This window comes from Puma concolor, unplaced genomic scaffold (assembly GCF_028749965.1).
Source record: "Puma concolor isolate L17-30 unplaced genomic scaffold, mPumCon1.1.hap2 unalloc_scaffold_34, whole genome shotgun sequence".
NCBI classification, from domain to species: domain Eukaryota; kingdom Metazoa; phylum Chordata; class Mammalia; order Carnivora; family Felidae; genus Puma; species Puma concolor.
In genome coordinates, this window is record NW_028240241.1 from 233,503 (window position 1) to 249,228 (window position 15,726).

At 47.9% G+C, this 15,726-nt stretch overlaps 1 protein-coding gene across 1 annotated transcript; it reads left to right on the forward strand.

Annotated features, from left to right (window-relative positions):
- Positions 1 to 151: 151 nt before the first annotated feature.
- LOC147571275 (integrin beta-3-like) lies at positions 152 to 15,202 on the forward strand. The gene is made up of 5 exons (XM_086696479.1): positions 152 to 941; positions 2,105 to 2,205; positions 4,312 to 4,431; positions 10,581 to 10,747; positions 12,082 to 15,202. Exons 1-5 carry the CDS (start codon positions 610 to 612, stop codon positions 12,145 to 12,147), a joined length of 786 nt encoding a protein of 261 aa, XP_086552605.1. The 5' UTR covers positions 152 to 609; the 3' UTR covers positions 12,148 to 15,202.
- The last annotated feature ends 524 nt before the right edge of the window (positions 15,203 to 15,726 follow it).

Here is a 15,726-nt window from a genome sequence, read left to right on the forward strand (position 1 = left end):
CAGGCTCCAGGCTGTCAGCCCAGAGCCTGACGCAGGGCTTGACCTCACTAACCAAACCGTGAGATCATGACCTGAGCTGAAATCAAGAGTCAGATGCTCAACCAACTGAGCCACCAGGCACCCTACCCAGGAACTTAACTAGGACATAAGCTCCATGGTAATAGGGACCTTTCCTGTCTCATTCACTGCCGAATCTCCAGTGCCCAGCGTGAGCTCAATAAATATTTGTTGCATAAATGGATAAAGAAACATTAATTGCATGCCTACTGTATTTCAGACGTTACGCTAATCCCTACCGACGGACAAATTGGTATGTCCTCTCTCACTGTGGAGCTCAAAATCTAGAAAGAGAAACAGATAGGCAAGCAAATGGGCTGGTCATGAGGGTTAAGATAGAGGTATATGTAAGTGCTGAGAGAACACGTAGTAGACAGTTAATTTGCTCTGGGGCGGTCAGAAAAAGTTATGGGGAGGAAGGAACTTTTGAGTTGAGCTTTGAAAGGTAAGTGGGAGTTTGGTAGCGATCACAGGACGAAAGGGCGTCAAGGCAGAGAGCTAGCAGCATGAGGCTAGAAGGATAGAAGGTGGTGACGCTTCCGTGGGGTGTTAATGAGTGGCCGTGGGAGGAGGGTGGATGAGGGTAAAGCTGGAGAGCAGGCTGAGCCGCGGGTTGGGGCCCCTCACCTGCTGCCCGCCCCCTCGGGCTGTGTGCTTTCAGGTCACGGCCAGTGCAGCTGTGGGGACTGTCTGTGTGACTCCGACTGCACCGGCTTCTACTGCAACTGCACCACGCGCACCGACACCTGCATGTCCAGCAACGGGCTGCTGTGCAGCGGCCGGGGCAAGTGTGAGTGCGGCAGCTGCGTGTGCATCCAGCCCGGCTCCTACGGGGACACCTGTGAGAAGTGCCCCACCTGCCCTGACGCCTGCACCTTTAAGAAGTGAGTGGGCAGAGAAGTGAGTTGGAGCCAGTCGGGTGCTAGAAGGAGGGAGGGGGCCCCCCAGGCTAGAATCCCCAACCCTCCAGGTTCTTATTCACCAAAGCTTCAGGAGGAGGCGTCCGCTGCAGCTAAGAGGCTAGCTTTCCTCTTCCCACGGAAAAGTTTGGGCAAAGGTGGAGGTAGAGCCAACCGTGCAGGGGCCAAAGTAGCACCCGCTGGACTCCAGTTGGAGAACCCCCTCTCCTGGGATGGCATCCTGAATCCCTGAGTTGGGAGGAAGGCTAAACCAGGGAACTTCTGGGGAACGTTCCCATGTTCCGATCCTGTGGGAGAGTTGGGCTGGAGTTATGAAGGATTCTGTGAAACAGGAGATGTTCGCTAGTACAAACTCCACTCATCTGGGGTCAGGGGAAGCTCCTGCCATTTCTCTTGCCACTTTAAGCAGGGCTGGGCTCATAGGCATGCGACCTGTGCATTTGTACAGAGCCCTGTGCTTAGAAGGGCCCCATGCTTGGTTTACCGCTCTGCCGGCACTGTCTTGTAATGCTTAGGGATTTTTGAACAAGGGACCTGACATCTTCTTTTGTGCTGGGTCCCCAGATTACATGACCGGTTCTGCCTTTAAGGCTCCTGGAAGTGGCACACGCCTCACCTCCTGTCACACTCTCGGATGGGACATGAAGAAGTTTAATGAGGGGACTGGGGCCTTCTGCCTGCCAGGCCCTGCCTCTGGGTGAGGAGGAACTCCCACCCCTGAACTCCAGACCCGACCCTCTGGGTCCCCCAGAATTGCCTTACAGGGGTTTTTGTTTCGGTGTTTGTTTTCCGAGGTGGGGCAGCTTTCTGGTGTGTGGAGGTCAGAGCTGGACTGACACACACGTAGGTTTGCTCCTCTCTCGTCTTTTTTGTTTATTTATTTTTGAGAGAGAGAGGGAGACAGAGTGCAACTGGGGGAGGGGCAGAGAGAGGGACACATAGAATCTCAAACAGACTCCAGACTCTGAGCTGTCAGCGCAGAGCCTGACGCGGGGCTCGAACTCGCGGGGCTCGAACTCGAAGACGGCGAGATCATGGCCTGAGCCGAAGTCGGATGCTTAACTGACTGAGCCACCCAGGCGTCCCTCTCCTCCCTTGTCTTCGTCTCTGTGTCGTCTCTCTTTTAGGGAGTGTGTGGAGTGTAAGAAATTTGACCGGGGAGACCTACGTAAAGAAAATACCTGCAGCCGTTACTGTCGTGATGAGATTGAGTCTGTGAAGGAGCTCAGTAAGTTCAGCATGTCTTAGAATCGCGCACATATGCGGCTGCTGAAGTTTTCAGTTGATCCCAGAACGTGTCTATGTCTCATCAGTAAAATGGAAGAGTAATCCCTGCCTCAAAGGCATGTTGTACAGACCTGCTGCACACGAGGCACTTAATAAAGGCCAGCTTCCCTGAGTCCTCTTGTGCCCTCTGCTAATTTGTTCCACAGTCCCTCCCCATTCTGCTGCTTCCTGGAACCCACAGACTCAGCAAGACCCTACAGACAACTTTTAAAGTATGTAGAAATCAACCCTAACTTGACCTCCCCAGGGAAAGGAAGACAATGCATCCCATTTTACGGATGAAGAAACCTAGGCTAGGTGACGTCAGTTTAGGAGGCTAGTAACCATTTACTGAGTTTACTTAACTGAGAGTGTTAAGCAATGCCCAGGCATACTGCTCTGCTGGTTTGGAGGGAAACCTTCACCCTTATGGATTTTAGCTAAAATCATAATGCTGTAGCCTTTTTTGGCTCTCTGGAGCCCTTCCTAGAATAAGACAGATAAAAATACAGTGGTGAACAAAACTCTTGCCTGCGGTCATTCTAGTTTGAATTTCACCTTGACCGAAAAGGGGATAATCTTTGTTGCTGTCAGCGCATCTGATGTGGTTATCTGGGTCAGCGAGGCATTGGTTGGTCTAGGGAGATGGCAATCTCTCCTGAGATAGCTGTCTCTCACGAAGGCAGGAAACATGTTTTCAGTGAGAGCCACAGTGAGACACAGCCAGTCAGTCGGCTTCTGGCTGGGGGTGTTACAGAAAAGGGTCAGCTCTCTGGATCCTTTGGCTAATATCAGAAGTGGGGCTGGTTGGGGGGGGGGGGTGAGGGGCATGATTTGGGGATTGAGTTTGAAGAGACGGCTTTTCCTCCTGAGGAGAATCGGTATGCTGTGATTATCTCAGGCAGGTGAGACTGCTGAGAGAGATGTGAGATGTTATTATTACCTGGACCAGAGGGGAATCTCAGGTTAGTTGAACATATTTCTGTTACCCCCTACCCCCGTGCCATGATAATCATAAAGATAAATGCTTGTTTGTATGGAATTGTGTAACTTATAAAAGTTAGGCAAGTATCTTTTCATACACATGATCTTGTCTTTTTCTCAGCCACCTAGTAGAGTAGAACTGTGGTACTGTTGTTATCTTCATTTTGCAGATGAGCAAACTGAATCTCAGGAAAGCTACATAACTTGCCCGAACAAGTTAAGCTTAGAACTGAATCTGGAAATCCTTACTCTTTCCACTGTACTCTTATACCACTGGTTTTCGGGAGGCTTATTGAGTTCAAGTCTGGTGTGCTCTGAGACTCCTGTTTTAGTTCTGTTCCATCACATACTTGTGTTGACCTTGGTGCATTTGCTTAACGTCATCGTGTGTCAGTTTTACCTGTCTGGTTGCATCACTATAGGACGTGGTGCAAATGATAGAGGGGCACCTATAGTTTCCCTGTCAGAATAACAGGCTTCAGAATTAGAAGGGGTGAAGCCTACAAAAAAGTGATGGGAGTCAGAGAAGAGAGGCTGGCTCTGAAGAGGAACACTGGATCAGACGCAGAAACGGAAGAAATGTAAGGGCTTTGCCAACAAACTATTGAGAATAGTTGAGCCAGGAGGGAAAGGAAAGAGAGGGAAGGGAACACCCTTCTGTATTAGGTACTGTTCACTTGACGTCATTTAGTTCTCTACCAGTGTTGTGAGGTGGGTTATCCTTTTCCTTTCATAGATGAAGAAAGAGCCAGTGAGGTCAAGTAACTTCCCCAATATTACGCAGCTGACAGGTGGTAGAGCCAGGCTTTGAATCACACTGTGTCATGTGTTCTGTCATGTCCCTTCCAAGGGAAGGAATACGAACCAAAAAGGGTCTAGGAGGGACAAAAGTCAGCAGCGAGGGTCATCTAGAGGCAATTGCCAGGCACAACAGCCATCTCAAATCTAGGCATCTTGCCTAATGTCAGGCATAGGGTTTCCTGTTGCATACTTTCTCAGAAGTCCCATGACTGGGGTTTGGGGATGGCCCTGTCTTCCAGGAATTGCCTTGTTTTTCACTCTCCCATATTTTCCCCTTCCTCAGAGGATACTGGCAAGGATGCAGTGAACTGCACGTACAAGAATGAAGATGACTGTGTTGTCAGATTCCAGTACTATGGAGACTCCAGTGGAAAGTCCATTCTCTGTGTGGTAGAGGAGCCAGGTGCGTGAACCACCAGGGCCCCTGACGCTGCACCTATAGGGAGAGGGAGAGCCACGTTAGGCAGCGATTTCCACCCATTACGCCTCTTACACAGAACAGCCAAGTTAAGACTACCTTACAAGTGGTAAGTTAGGGCCTGTCATCTGGGTGTGGGAGATATTTAAATACCGATCTTAGTGAGAAAGTGACTTGCTAATTGAGGAGACAGAAAAAGAAGGTGGGTAAGGAAAGGAAGAAGGTAGATATGGATCCCACCAAGGGACAAAATACATCCTGGCATTTTTTTGAGGGGACAGTATTAAGAAGTGAGGAATTTAAAGTCTGGGACTCTTCAGCGTCCGCTCTACTTAAGGTCAGGTGGTTGCCAAGGGCAACCTGTTCGCTGCTTCAGACGAAGGCCTGATGCTTTGAGGTGTTGACCTTACCAGGGTCACCATGAGACACAGTACTGGGTTTGAGGCACCAACCCAAGGTGTTCTGAGCACTGAAAAGATAGTGCTTGCTCTCACAGCCTTCTGGAAGCAGGAGGAGCTCATCCGTCATACACAGACCAACCACAGGTTTGTCGCCATCCAGCGTAGTAGATTAGCTCGCTTCCCCTTACCACCCCCGTCTCCTTCCTTTCTCTTACGCAACAGATGAAGCTATGAATCACTAGACAATATTTTCGAGTACTTATTGTATATCAGGCGGTAGACTAGGTGCTGGGAATATAACAATAGATAAAGCAGATGTGGCACTCACAGGCCAGGGGGAGAGGGACATGTAAATTGATAGTGATACTGCTGAGGGACAAGGGCTGTGCCAAGGCGGGGGGTAGACAGGAGCTTCTGTGAGTGAAGGAACAATGTCTGAAGGCAGAGACTAAGTCAGTTGGTTGTTCGTCAGTTGATTCCCACAGCTGTAGATATTTCTTCAGGTCCTCCTTCAGACCAGGGTCCAGCAAACACTTTCTGTTCAGGGCCAGGGGTTAAATATTTTAGGCTTTGGCGGCACCTGGGTGGCTCAGTTGGTTAGGTGTCTGACTCTTGATTTCAGCTCAGGTCATGATCTCACGGTTCATCGGTTTGAGCCCCACATTGTGCTCCGCACTGACAGTGTGGAGCCTGCTTGGGATTCTCTCTCTCTCTCTCTCTCTCTCTCTCTCTCTCTCTCTCTCTCTCTCTGCCCCTCACCCACTTGTGCTTTCTCTGTCTCAAAATAAATATTTTAGGCTTTGTGGGCCTTGTGGTCTCTGCCATGACTACTCTGCCATTGTAACAGGAAGGCAGCCATAGTCTATATATTTTTTTTTTAATTTTTTTTTCAACGTTTATTTATTTTGGGGACAGAGAGAGACAGAGCATGAACGGGGGAGGAGCAGAGAGAGAGGGAGACACAGAATCGGAAACAGGCTCCAGGCTCTGAGCCATCAGCCCAGAGCCCGACGCGGGGCTCGAACTCACGGACCGCGAGATCGTGACCTGGCTGAAGTCGGACGCTTAACCGACTGCGCCACCCAGGCGCCCCAGCCATAGTCTATATTTAATGCACAAGCCTAAGTATATTTAGAAAGACAGGTGGCAAGCCACATTTCGCTCCCAGACAATAGCTTGCTGGCCCCTGCTTTAGGAAAGTGGGTCTCAAACTTTTCTATGTTCCCCTTGTTAAAAAATCGAGAGTCCTAAGCCCCATGCTGCTTCCATGAGCCTCTATGTTCTTTTTATTAGATTTTTTTATTACATTTTTAAATGTTTATTCATTTTTTGAGAGAAAGATGGAGCACGAGTCGAGAGAAAGATGGGAGGGGCAGAGGGAGAGGGAGACACAGAATCCGAAGCAGGCTCTAGGCTCTGAGCCCAACGCAGGGCTCGAACCCATGAACTGTGAGATCATGAGCTGAGCCAAAGTCGGACACTTAACTGACTGAGCCACCCAGGTGTCCCCAGCCTCTGTGTTCTTGAACAGTGCTCCTGGCAGTTGTGAGACGCCCCAATATTTGAGTGCCTCTGCTTTGGACACATCACTTCCCCTAGTGAGCCTTCTCAGACCTCCTCCATCATCCTTTCTTCTGATTCGGTTGGGTGCTCCTGTTTGAGTCCCAGAGCAGCTGTGTTTCCCTTAGATGGGCCTTCATCCCACCATTAACTTGCTTCTTTAATCACCCATCTCCCTCAGTAGATCACGTGCTCCACGAACACACGAACCATCTGTCTTATCTATGGTTATATCTCCATACTTGGCTCAGTCATCTACAGAGAAGATACTTAGTAAACGGGTTTTTTTTTTTTTTTCAACGTTTATTTATTTTTGGGACAGAGAGAGACAGAGCATGAACGGGGGAGGGGCAGAGAGAGAGGGAGACACAGAATCGGAAACAGGCTCCAGGCTCTGAGCCATCAGCCCAGAGCCTGACGCGGGGCTCGAACTCACGGACCGCGAGATCGTGACCTGGCTGAAGTCGGACTCTTAACCGACTGCGACACCCAGGCACCCCAGTAAACGGGTTTTGAATGAGTTACTAGGACTGATTATTCGAGTTGACGGGCAGGCTTGCATACATGTTGATACCTGCTCGGAGAACCTTGGCTGCTTGGAGAAGGAAGCGGGTGACAGTGGAAAGAAGCTCTACTACATCCGGGTCAGCCAGGGTGTTGCTGGCTGCATGGGTACCGGAGAGCATGGCGCCCCCTACCGTGATATTGTTCACCTGCCTTTCCCAGGGCTCTCACCCTTCAGAAGGGAGAAGGAAGGTAAAGGAAAGGGTATGACCTTAGTTTGATTTAGCGACTCAAGGGAAAGCTGACATGGGAAGGGGAGAGGGCAGAGTCTGGGTATGTATCTGTGGGGGAGCACATGTGGATTATTTGGCCATGACCCCTCACACTTTCCCGCCCACCTGTGTTAACGCGTTTCATGGGTTTTTCCACACCCGCCCTATTTGCACCTTTGTGCTTTCTCATTTCTGAAGGGCAGTACGTTCTTGCTTTGGGGTTTAACGTTACTTCATCTCTGCTATAACAATCCTTGCAGGTGCTTCTGCTGTAACACCAAAATCTTGTGGCTTGATATTCTTAGACTGGAATCCACTACCTGAAATTATGGGGCAGAAAGATGGTGATAACCTGAGCTTGTACAAATAACCCCCCAGGGTAGGGGGTGGAGTAGCTTTTCTGATGTAGATCCCATCCTCCACATGAGGAGATGGGACCCCAGACCCATATTCCCTATCTTGTTGCCCTGGAATTCTGAATTTGACCTCTCTTCTCACCTACCGCCCCCGACTATTTTCAGGGGTTCTGGCTTTGTGCAGAATGTGTCATCTGAGGTCCCAGAGCATAGGAGGGGATTATTCTCATTCTCTTCCCCAACTCACGCCTTTGCGGATGGTCTCCCTGAAGGGGAGGGCCACTGCAAGGCAGTAGAGACAGCACTGCCAAAGGGCTTGGCCTTGACTGGGTGGTGTTCAGCCTACTATGTGGAGTGGGCTCGGCTGAGCTGGGTCCTTATCACTCCCAGATAGAGTTGCCTCGTCGAATACAATATGTCCCATTCAACATTTAGTACCTACTTAGGCTAAAAAATTATTGTTTATCTGAAATTCAAGTTTAACTGGATTTCCCGTGCTTTTGCCAAACCTGCTAGCCCTGCCCAGTCTTTCCTGACCTTGGCTCGCCACCATGGGTCCTCATCACCGTGGCTGAGAGATCTCTCTAGAGACCAGCTGATCTCGTCATCTTCTTCCAGGAATCCTGCCATCTACTCCTTTCAGGACAAATGCTTAATAGACGTTTTTGCCTGAAGACCTCTTGACATTCTACCTGTCCCACCCATACTGACATGCAGAATTGAAGAGATTTCACTCTGAGGTTTGAGGGTCAGCCCTCTCTTCCCAAGAATTCATGATTGTTGTTCCCGGAAGAGCTGGTGCCCTTCACTCCTGGGAACTCAGACACTGGAACCTCACAGCCTCTCTCCAGATGCTCCTTTAATTATAGACAGGTTATAATTTGGTAGCTTGGGAAATAGCTAGCTTGGGTCTGCATCGGTGGTTGTTTTTGGGTCATGTGTGGTGAGCATAGGGTGTATGTTTAGAGAAGAAGGTGGGAGACAGTGTGGAAAGTGGGCATGACCACCTCTCCAGACCCATCAATACCCGTATATCCAAACACCTAATTACATAACACCTGAGAAGTTACTGGAGTGAGGTCACCAATCAGACACCTGTGGTTTATGGGAAGCAGAGCTCTGCAGAGCACAGTCCGCTTGGTCTTCAGAGGGGTGATGCACCTCTGTCTGTGTTGGTTGTTGACTAGGGTTGAACAGGAAGTCGGCTTTCAATAGGGTTAGGATTAAAGATGATGAAATATTTTGGGAAGGAACCCAAAATATTGTCTGGGTTGGCAGGCTTCCTGGTCTCTAAGTGTGCTAACAAGGACATTAGGTTCCCAGCCCTCAGAGATGTACATATCCAAACCAGAGAAACAAATACAAATGCCCAAGGAGCTAGGTAAATAAGTTAGTGAAAACAGTCAGGTGTAACAAGAACACGAGTAATAACAGTAGCTGATAGTTATTGAGCACTGAGTCTGTGCTCGGCAGAGTTCTGAGTTCTTTAAATATATTTAACTTATTTATTTTTACAGGTTTCTTTTTTTTTTAAATATTTATTTTGTGGGAGAGAGAGAGAGAGTGTGCACGAGTTGGGGAGAGGGGCAGAGAGAGAGGGAGAGAGAATCCCAAGCAGGCTTCATGATCAGCATGGAGCCCGATGCCCGGGTGGCTCAGCTGGTTAGGCATCCTACTTCAGCTCAGCTCACAATCTTGCAGTTCATGGGTTCAAGCCCCTATTGGGCTCTGTGCTGACAGCTCAGAGCCTGGATCCTGCTTCAGATTCTGTGTCTCCCTCTCTCTCTGCTCCTCCCCCACTCATGCGCTCTCTCTCTCTCTCTCTCTCTCTCTCTAAAAAATAATAATCATTAAAAAAAGAAATAAGTTGGGGTGCCTGGGTGGCGCAGTGGGTGTTCGACTTCAGCTCAGGTCATGATCTCACAGTTCGTGAGATCGAGCCCCGTGTTGGGCTCTGTGCTGACAGCTCAGAGTCCGGAGTCTGCTTTGGATTCTGTGTCTCCCTGTCTCTCTGCGCCCCCCCCCCCCCCATACATGCTCTGTCTCTGTCTCTCTCAAAAATAAATAAACATTAAAAACAATTTTTAAAAGTATATATTTAACTATTCTTCATAAGTTTTGGAATTCAGTGCTATTACTTTCTCCATTTTAAACATGGAGAGATAGGAAACAGACACCCAGAAAGGTTAAATAGTTTATCAAAGGTCACATAGCAAAGTAAGTTGTCAGCCAGGATTCGAACGCTGGCGGTCTAGCTCCAGAGCCCACAGTAGCACAGCCTCCATGACAAGTTACATGTTGCCTCTGTTTAGTGGAGAAAAGAGGGTGGTGACAAGTCTGGCAAACTAGAAAATGTGTCCCATCTAAAGGGGACAGCAGCTACTCACATCTAACCAGGGCTGCCCTGTGGGTGCAGTGTTTCCAGACCTTTTTATTTATGTTAAAAAAAAAATTTTTTTTTACTTTTATTTATTTTTGAGAAACAGAGTGAGACAAAGCATGAGCAGGGGAGGGGCAGAGAGAGAAGGAGACACAGAATCTGAAGCAGGCTCCAGGCTCTGAGCAAGCAGTCAGCACAGAGCCTGATGCGGAGCTTGAACCCACGAACTGTGAGATCATGACCTGAGCTGAAGTCGGACGCTCAACCGACTGAGCCACCCAGGCGCCTCTATTTATTCATGTTTTTAAAGGGAAGAAGAAGAATCTGAAGTTTTAGGGGGATAATCTCCTGATTATTCAATGCTGCCAACAAAATAAAAATTTAATCAAGCTTTTGTTTTAAATCCAGTAGAGTTAACATAAAATCAACTTTTTAATAAACACTTGAGTAGGTTAGATTCTACCGGGGGTGACCTGCTTATGACCTCTAATTTAAACTACTCAGGACAGATTATTGCTGTCTTAAATATTGGTACTCCCCCCCCCCTTTAAAAATTTTGATTTATTTTGTAAGCCCTGTTTCCCTCAGAGAGATTTCTAGTAATTTCTTACTTGGTCAAGTTGCCTTTACAACGTCCCTGCTCTGTGCTCTCTCCTGACAGAGTGTCCCAAGGGTCCTGACATCCTGGTGGTCCTACTCTCAGTGATGGGGGCCATTTTGCTCATCGGCCTTGCTACTCTGCTCATCTGGAAGCTCCTCGTCACCATCCATGACCGGAAGGAGTTTGCTAAGTTTGAGGAAGAGCGAGCCAGAGCAAAATGGGACACAGTAAGAGTCGGGGCTGGGCATTTTCTTAAGTCATTGGTTTGAGAGCCTCAACTGGAAATAGTAGGTACTTAGGGGAGCCAGGTTCAGCCAGCACCATAATTTCCCAGTTAGTCTCTGTTGTGGAAATTGGGAGATGGTCCTGTTGTCTTTATTCCTGAAAGCCACCTGAGTCTCTCCCTGCCACACAGTGACCATAGGTCCCGTCGGTGAGAACTGACTGAGTACAGGTAGGGCCCAGCTCTGCTCTGGACACTGACACAATCAAAAGGAAACATATTCTCTAATTGAGGAAGACAGGACAAATGATGGGGGGGGGGGGGGGGAACGTTATTATTGCCAGTTTGTAGATAAGAAAACTGAGCACAGAGAGGTTCAACGGCTTGCCCAATTGTGGGAGGGAATCAAGTTATGATAGAAATTACTCTTTGAGCCAGCCTCTTAAAACATATCCTCTCTGCAGTTTATTCTGATTGCATTCAATCAAGCATCTATCGAGAACTTTCTATATACTTAATTTTGCTCTGTTCTCCTTTGGCTCATCTTCCACATTCTGACTTTTTTTTCTGGACCTTCCAAAATGGCTGTTTGACTCCATGAATGTCTAGCGGGAGGCTGGAAGTTTGTTCTCATTTAATGGTCACCTCAGGCCTTGGTACTCAAGGGTCCCAAGACACTTGAGATGTTTCTGTTCGTACAGTGTAGAAATCTGGAATCTCAGCGGCACATGAGAATGTGTTGTATTTCTTGAAATGGGACTCCTAAAGACGGCCAGATCTTATGGGATTTATCACTTTTTGTTAGAAAATAATTTGGGCAACCCAGTGAGGGTCTTATTTTTTCCTGCTAACATGACAGTGGGTAGTGCTTGGAAGGATGAGATGAGAACAAATTAAAATGATTTTGAGTGAAAGCTATCCTCTCTGTTTCAGCTACCACCTGCTACATTTCTTGTCTCTGCCCGCATCCCTCAGCATAGTCACAATAAAAGAAAAAAAAATTGGAGAAGGGCAAAAGAGAGAGTTCAGGAGAGAAGCAGGAAATAGATACTGGCTACAAGTGGTACTGAGGTGTTTGGGGATCACCAAAAAGTAATGGGTTGCATTCAACCCCTTCGAAACAGCAGCACAATGGCATTCCACTTTCTCTCTCCTCTTATTTCCTACCCACTCCCATCTCAGGAGCGAATATGGGGTTACAATGAGCATTAAGCGATTCATGGATGGTGTAGCCCGGAGAAAGGTGTCTTGGGTAAAGTCTTCAGGCGAAATGTAATCGTTGAGGGCAGGGAAGAATTGAGGAATTCACCGTAAGACACATTTCTGTTCTCTCCGCAGGCCAACAACCCACTGTATAAAGAGGCCACATCCACCTTCACCAACATCACCTACCGGGGCACTTAATGACAAGCAGTCATCCTCAGTTCGCTGTCAGGCTGTCCCAGAATTGTGGATACCTCTGCTGTCATGTTTACAGGGAACGAAATCTGTGGGGCAGGATAGGGGGCTGGGAGTGGGGTGGGTTACAAGAATGTCAGTATGTGGAGGTGTGGGTCTCTGTGCGTGTGTACGCGTGAGTGTGCTGCATGTGGGGGAGTGTGTAATTTAAAACTTGAGGTGTGTCCAGACACGTGGAGCTCCTCAGCCTTTGTCCGCAGAATGCCTCCTTCAGGGATCCTTCCTGCTTAACCTTAGGGTGACCCACGTAGCTGAGCAGGCACTGTTCATTACCTCAGTGAGAAGCCAGCTTTCCTTTTCCGGCCATTTCTCCCGAAGAGAAGGGCAGGGCTGAGCCTCTCATTCCAGAGGAAGGGGCCTTGACTCTGCCTTGAGTTTACGGTTCTTGGGTCCGACGCTCAGCAGCTCTGATAGCAAATGCTGGGCTCTGCAGCCTTGTTGTGTCATCTGGACTTTGATCTCCTTTGCCTTCCCTCAGGCTGAAGGAGAAATCAGAAGCAAGCGGAGCCATGGGAGTTGCCTATGTCTTTCGCTATCCCCTCAATCCAGTATGGTTCTCTCACAAGGGGAGCCCTTGCCAGCAATTCTGTTGGGAGTGAGGATGGGAAGGCCACTCAGGGGTCATGCATGGCCTGGATGAACGTGCCAGAGTCCCCCAGTTCATAATCATCACCCTTCAGATTTGTCTCCTTGGCACCCCACCCTAGAAGTTCGATCGGAGGATGCGTGTTACCCTTAGAGCAGCATCACCTCTTTACCTTCTACGTCCACACTCTCACTGCTGTAGACATTTGCTACATACTGGGAATTTCTTTCATGACCGGACGCTTTTCCTCCCAGGGAGAGTGCTGTGATGAGAGCCAGAGATCTGGCCCCGCCCTTCAGGCCCTCTGCCCCTTGTCCAAGGCACCCCCCCCCCCCGCCCCTACACCCAATCTGGTGCTTCTGTGTGCTACATCCATCCATGGGGCTGATTGCACTTATCTACCTCTCGGCTGTCTTGTGAAGGAATCATTCCCATGGGTCTCTGAGTCTGCTGGGCATATGTGCCACATTTAGAAGGATGGGCCAGTGGATCAGCGTGTGTGGCCTATTCTCCTATGGGCTGGGCAACCTCATTTTAACTCAGTCTTTAATCTGAGAGGCCACAAGTGCAGTTTTATTTTATTTTTCTCATTGGGTCACCTGAAACCATGATGAGGCTTGCTTAATCTAAAGGAATACGTACAGAAACACATTTGCATTTATATTTATTTGAGGAGGAGGAGCATATTTAAAAAAAAACAACAACAACCCCACACAGACTTGGGATGGATACAGACCCTCCCACTTGGCATCACTCATAGGGAGTTGCTGTCCATTTGCTGGATCTGTAGGGGCTCTCTCATCCTGGGAGCCTGTGGGGATGGCCCCCCGGGCATGCTGGGCCATTTCTGAGCAGGAGGGGTACAAGTGGTTCTTTTCTCCTAGCAGTTGCTTCCTTGGTGTTCACATTGGTCTAAACATTAACAACCACCCTCACCCCCCATTCATCAAGAAAAAGGAAAGAGCTATAGACCGTGGTCTGACGATCAGAAAATGTAAGTCCTGGCCTCATTGTTGCAGCTGAGGAAGCTTTACCCTTAATTAAGGCAAGCCTCTCTTCCTTCCCTTCGGGGCTCAGTTTTCTAGTTTGAAAAATGATAGTTTGGACCAGCCAGTCTGGAAGGTGTCTTTCAATATCGAGAATCTGAGATGCTGGGACTTACTGTGGCATCAGACATTCAGTCAAGATTCCGTGAGATGTTGATACTACTTTTTTTGTTGTTAAGTTGGGAGATCTGAGAGACCGGCTTTTGCAAGAGCGGATGTCATTCCACGTCACCTTTCTCAATGAAAAAGCCTCATTCTGGCCTCTCTTAGAGCCCCTTCTCCGATGTTTGTTAGCAGTCACATTTCCTAATGTAGCACTCAAGCTCCACTTAGTTTATTATTCCTTAGCTCACTTTGCACACGTTTGCATCCACATATAAGGGAGAGGAATCCATTAAGAAGTAGCTGAAATGTGTATTCTGCATTCGTGTGGTAACACTGAGAATAAGCCTTGGAATTAGGAGTAGGGCAAGTGACTGAGCCTTGTCTCACCCATGGATTACTCTTTACTGAAAGGGATGGTAGTACAGTAGAGGGGTAAATGGGGGAGGGGAGGGTCGATAATGAATCCAAGAAGTTTAGAACCTAACTATACCCTTTGGCTACTGAGACAAGAGTCCATTAAAGCAGTAGTTGGACCTTTTCTTTAGATAAGATGGTTTATATGAAGACACTATATCAAAGGAGGAAGAACATATATTTAAAGGATGAAAAAATCAGTAGGACTCTTCTCTGAGCTTCTGGAAGGAGACTCCTAGGCTTTAAAAAGGCGCCGGGTGGTCCAGTTAGGTGTTTGACTTTGGCTGAGGTCATGAACTCGCATTTCGTGAGTTCCAGCCCCACATCAGCCTCTGTGCTGACAGCTCAGAGCCTGGAGCCTGCTTCGGATTCTGTGTCTCCCTCTCTCTCTGTTCCTCCTCTGTTCACGCTTTCTCAAAAATAAATGAAGATTAAAAAAAAAAAAAAAAAGACCAATACTCTTTGTATGCGGGGAGAACCTGTAGCTGTGTTCGCGAGACAGCAAATGGCAGTCAGTTTGGGCATCACGTAGGGTGAACATCTAAATAGTATTTTGGTATCAGCACAGCCCAAAGAAGTTATTTATTTGTGCTCAGCTCATCTGGAGAGAACTTATGTTCAGTCTCAGGGTGTGTGGATAGTAATGGGAAGCTTGGGATGCTCCTGACAAGTTGTCACATAACGAATCCCATCTTTCTCTCTCAGATATTCCTAGACCATCCATGATTTCAAGATCCTTCTCTTTGTTAGGTATTCCTGGTGGAAATGACTTAAGTGCCTTCCTGACTTCCTAACCACCCCCTCTGTTTGAATTGTGCAACAGTAAATTAAATGTGCTTTCCAAAAAGAATTGACCTAAGGCTGCCCAGTTCTTCCTGTGTTGTTATTTCTGTTTTCTTTGGGTGAAAAGAGTAAATGTCATCGCCTCAAAAATGATTATTTTAGAACAAGCCTGTTTCCAAATGTAACCAAATGATGACCACCACGGGGACTGAAGTTTACTCCAGAACCCAGAGCGTTTCTTTAGACTTTCATAATGTTTTCAAACTGAGTAGGTTATTGCTGTTCTAAGAGTTGGAGTTTTTTGTCTTTTAATTGGGGATTTTTTAGGAACTTGTGCAATCTCAATAGAACAGACTGTCAGTTTAGCCTAGGTTTTGTTTGCAGGAGGCATAAATCAGTACAATAAAGGCTTGATGGCAGATTATTGACAGGATCATTTAAATGCCCAGCTTTAGGGGGAAAAATGCCCAACTTTTATTTAAGGAATTGGGTCTCAAAATGTGGTTTGAGGACCAGCAGCCTCCATATCACCTGGGAAGTTGTTAGGAATAAAAATGCACAGGCCACGCCCCAGGGCTACTAACTCAGAAA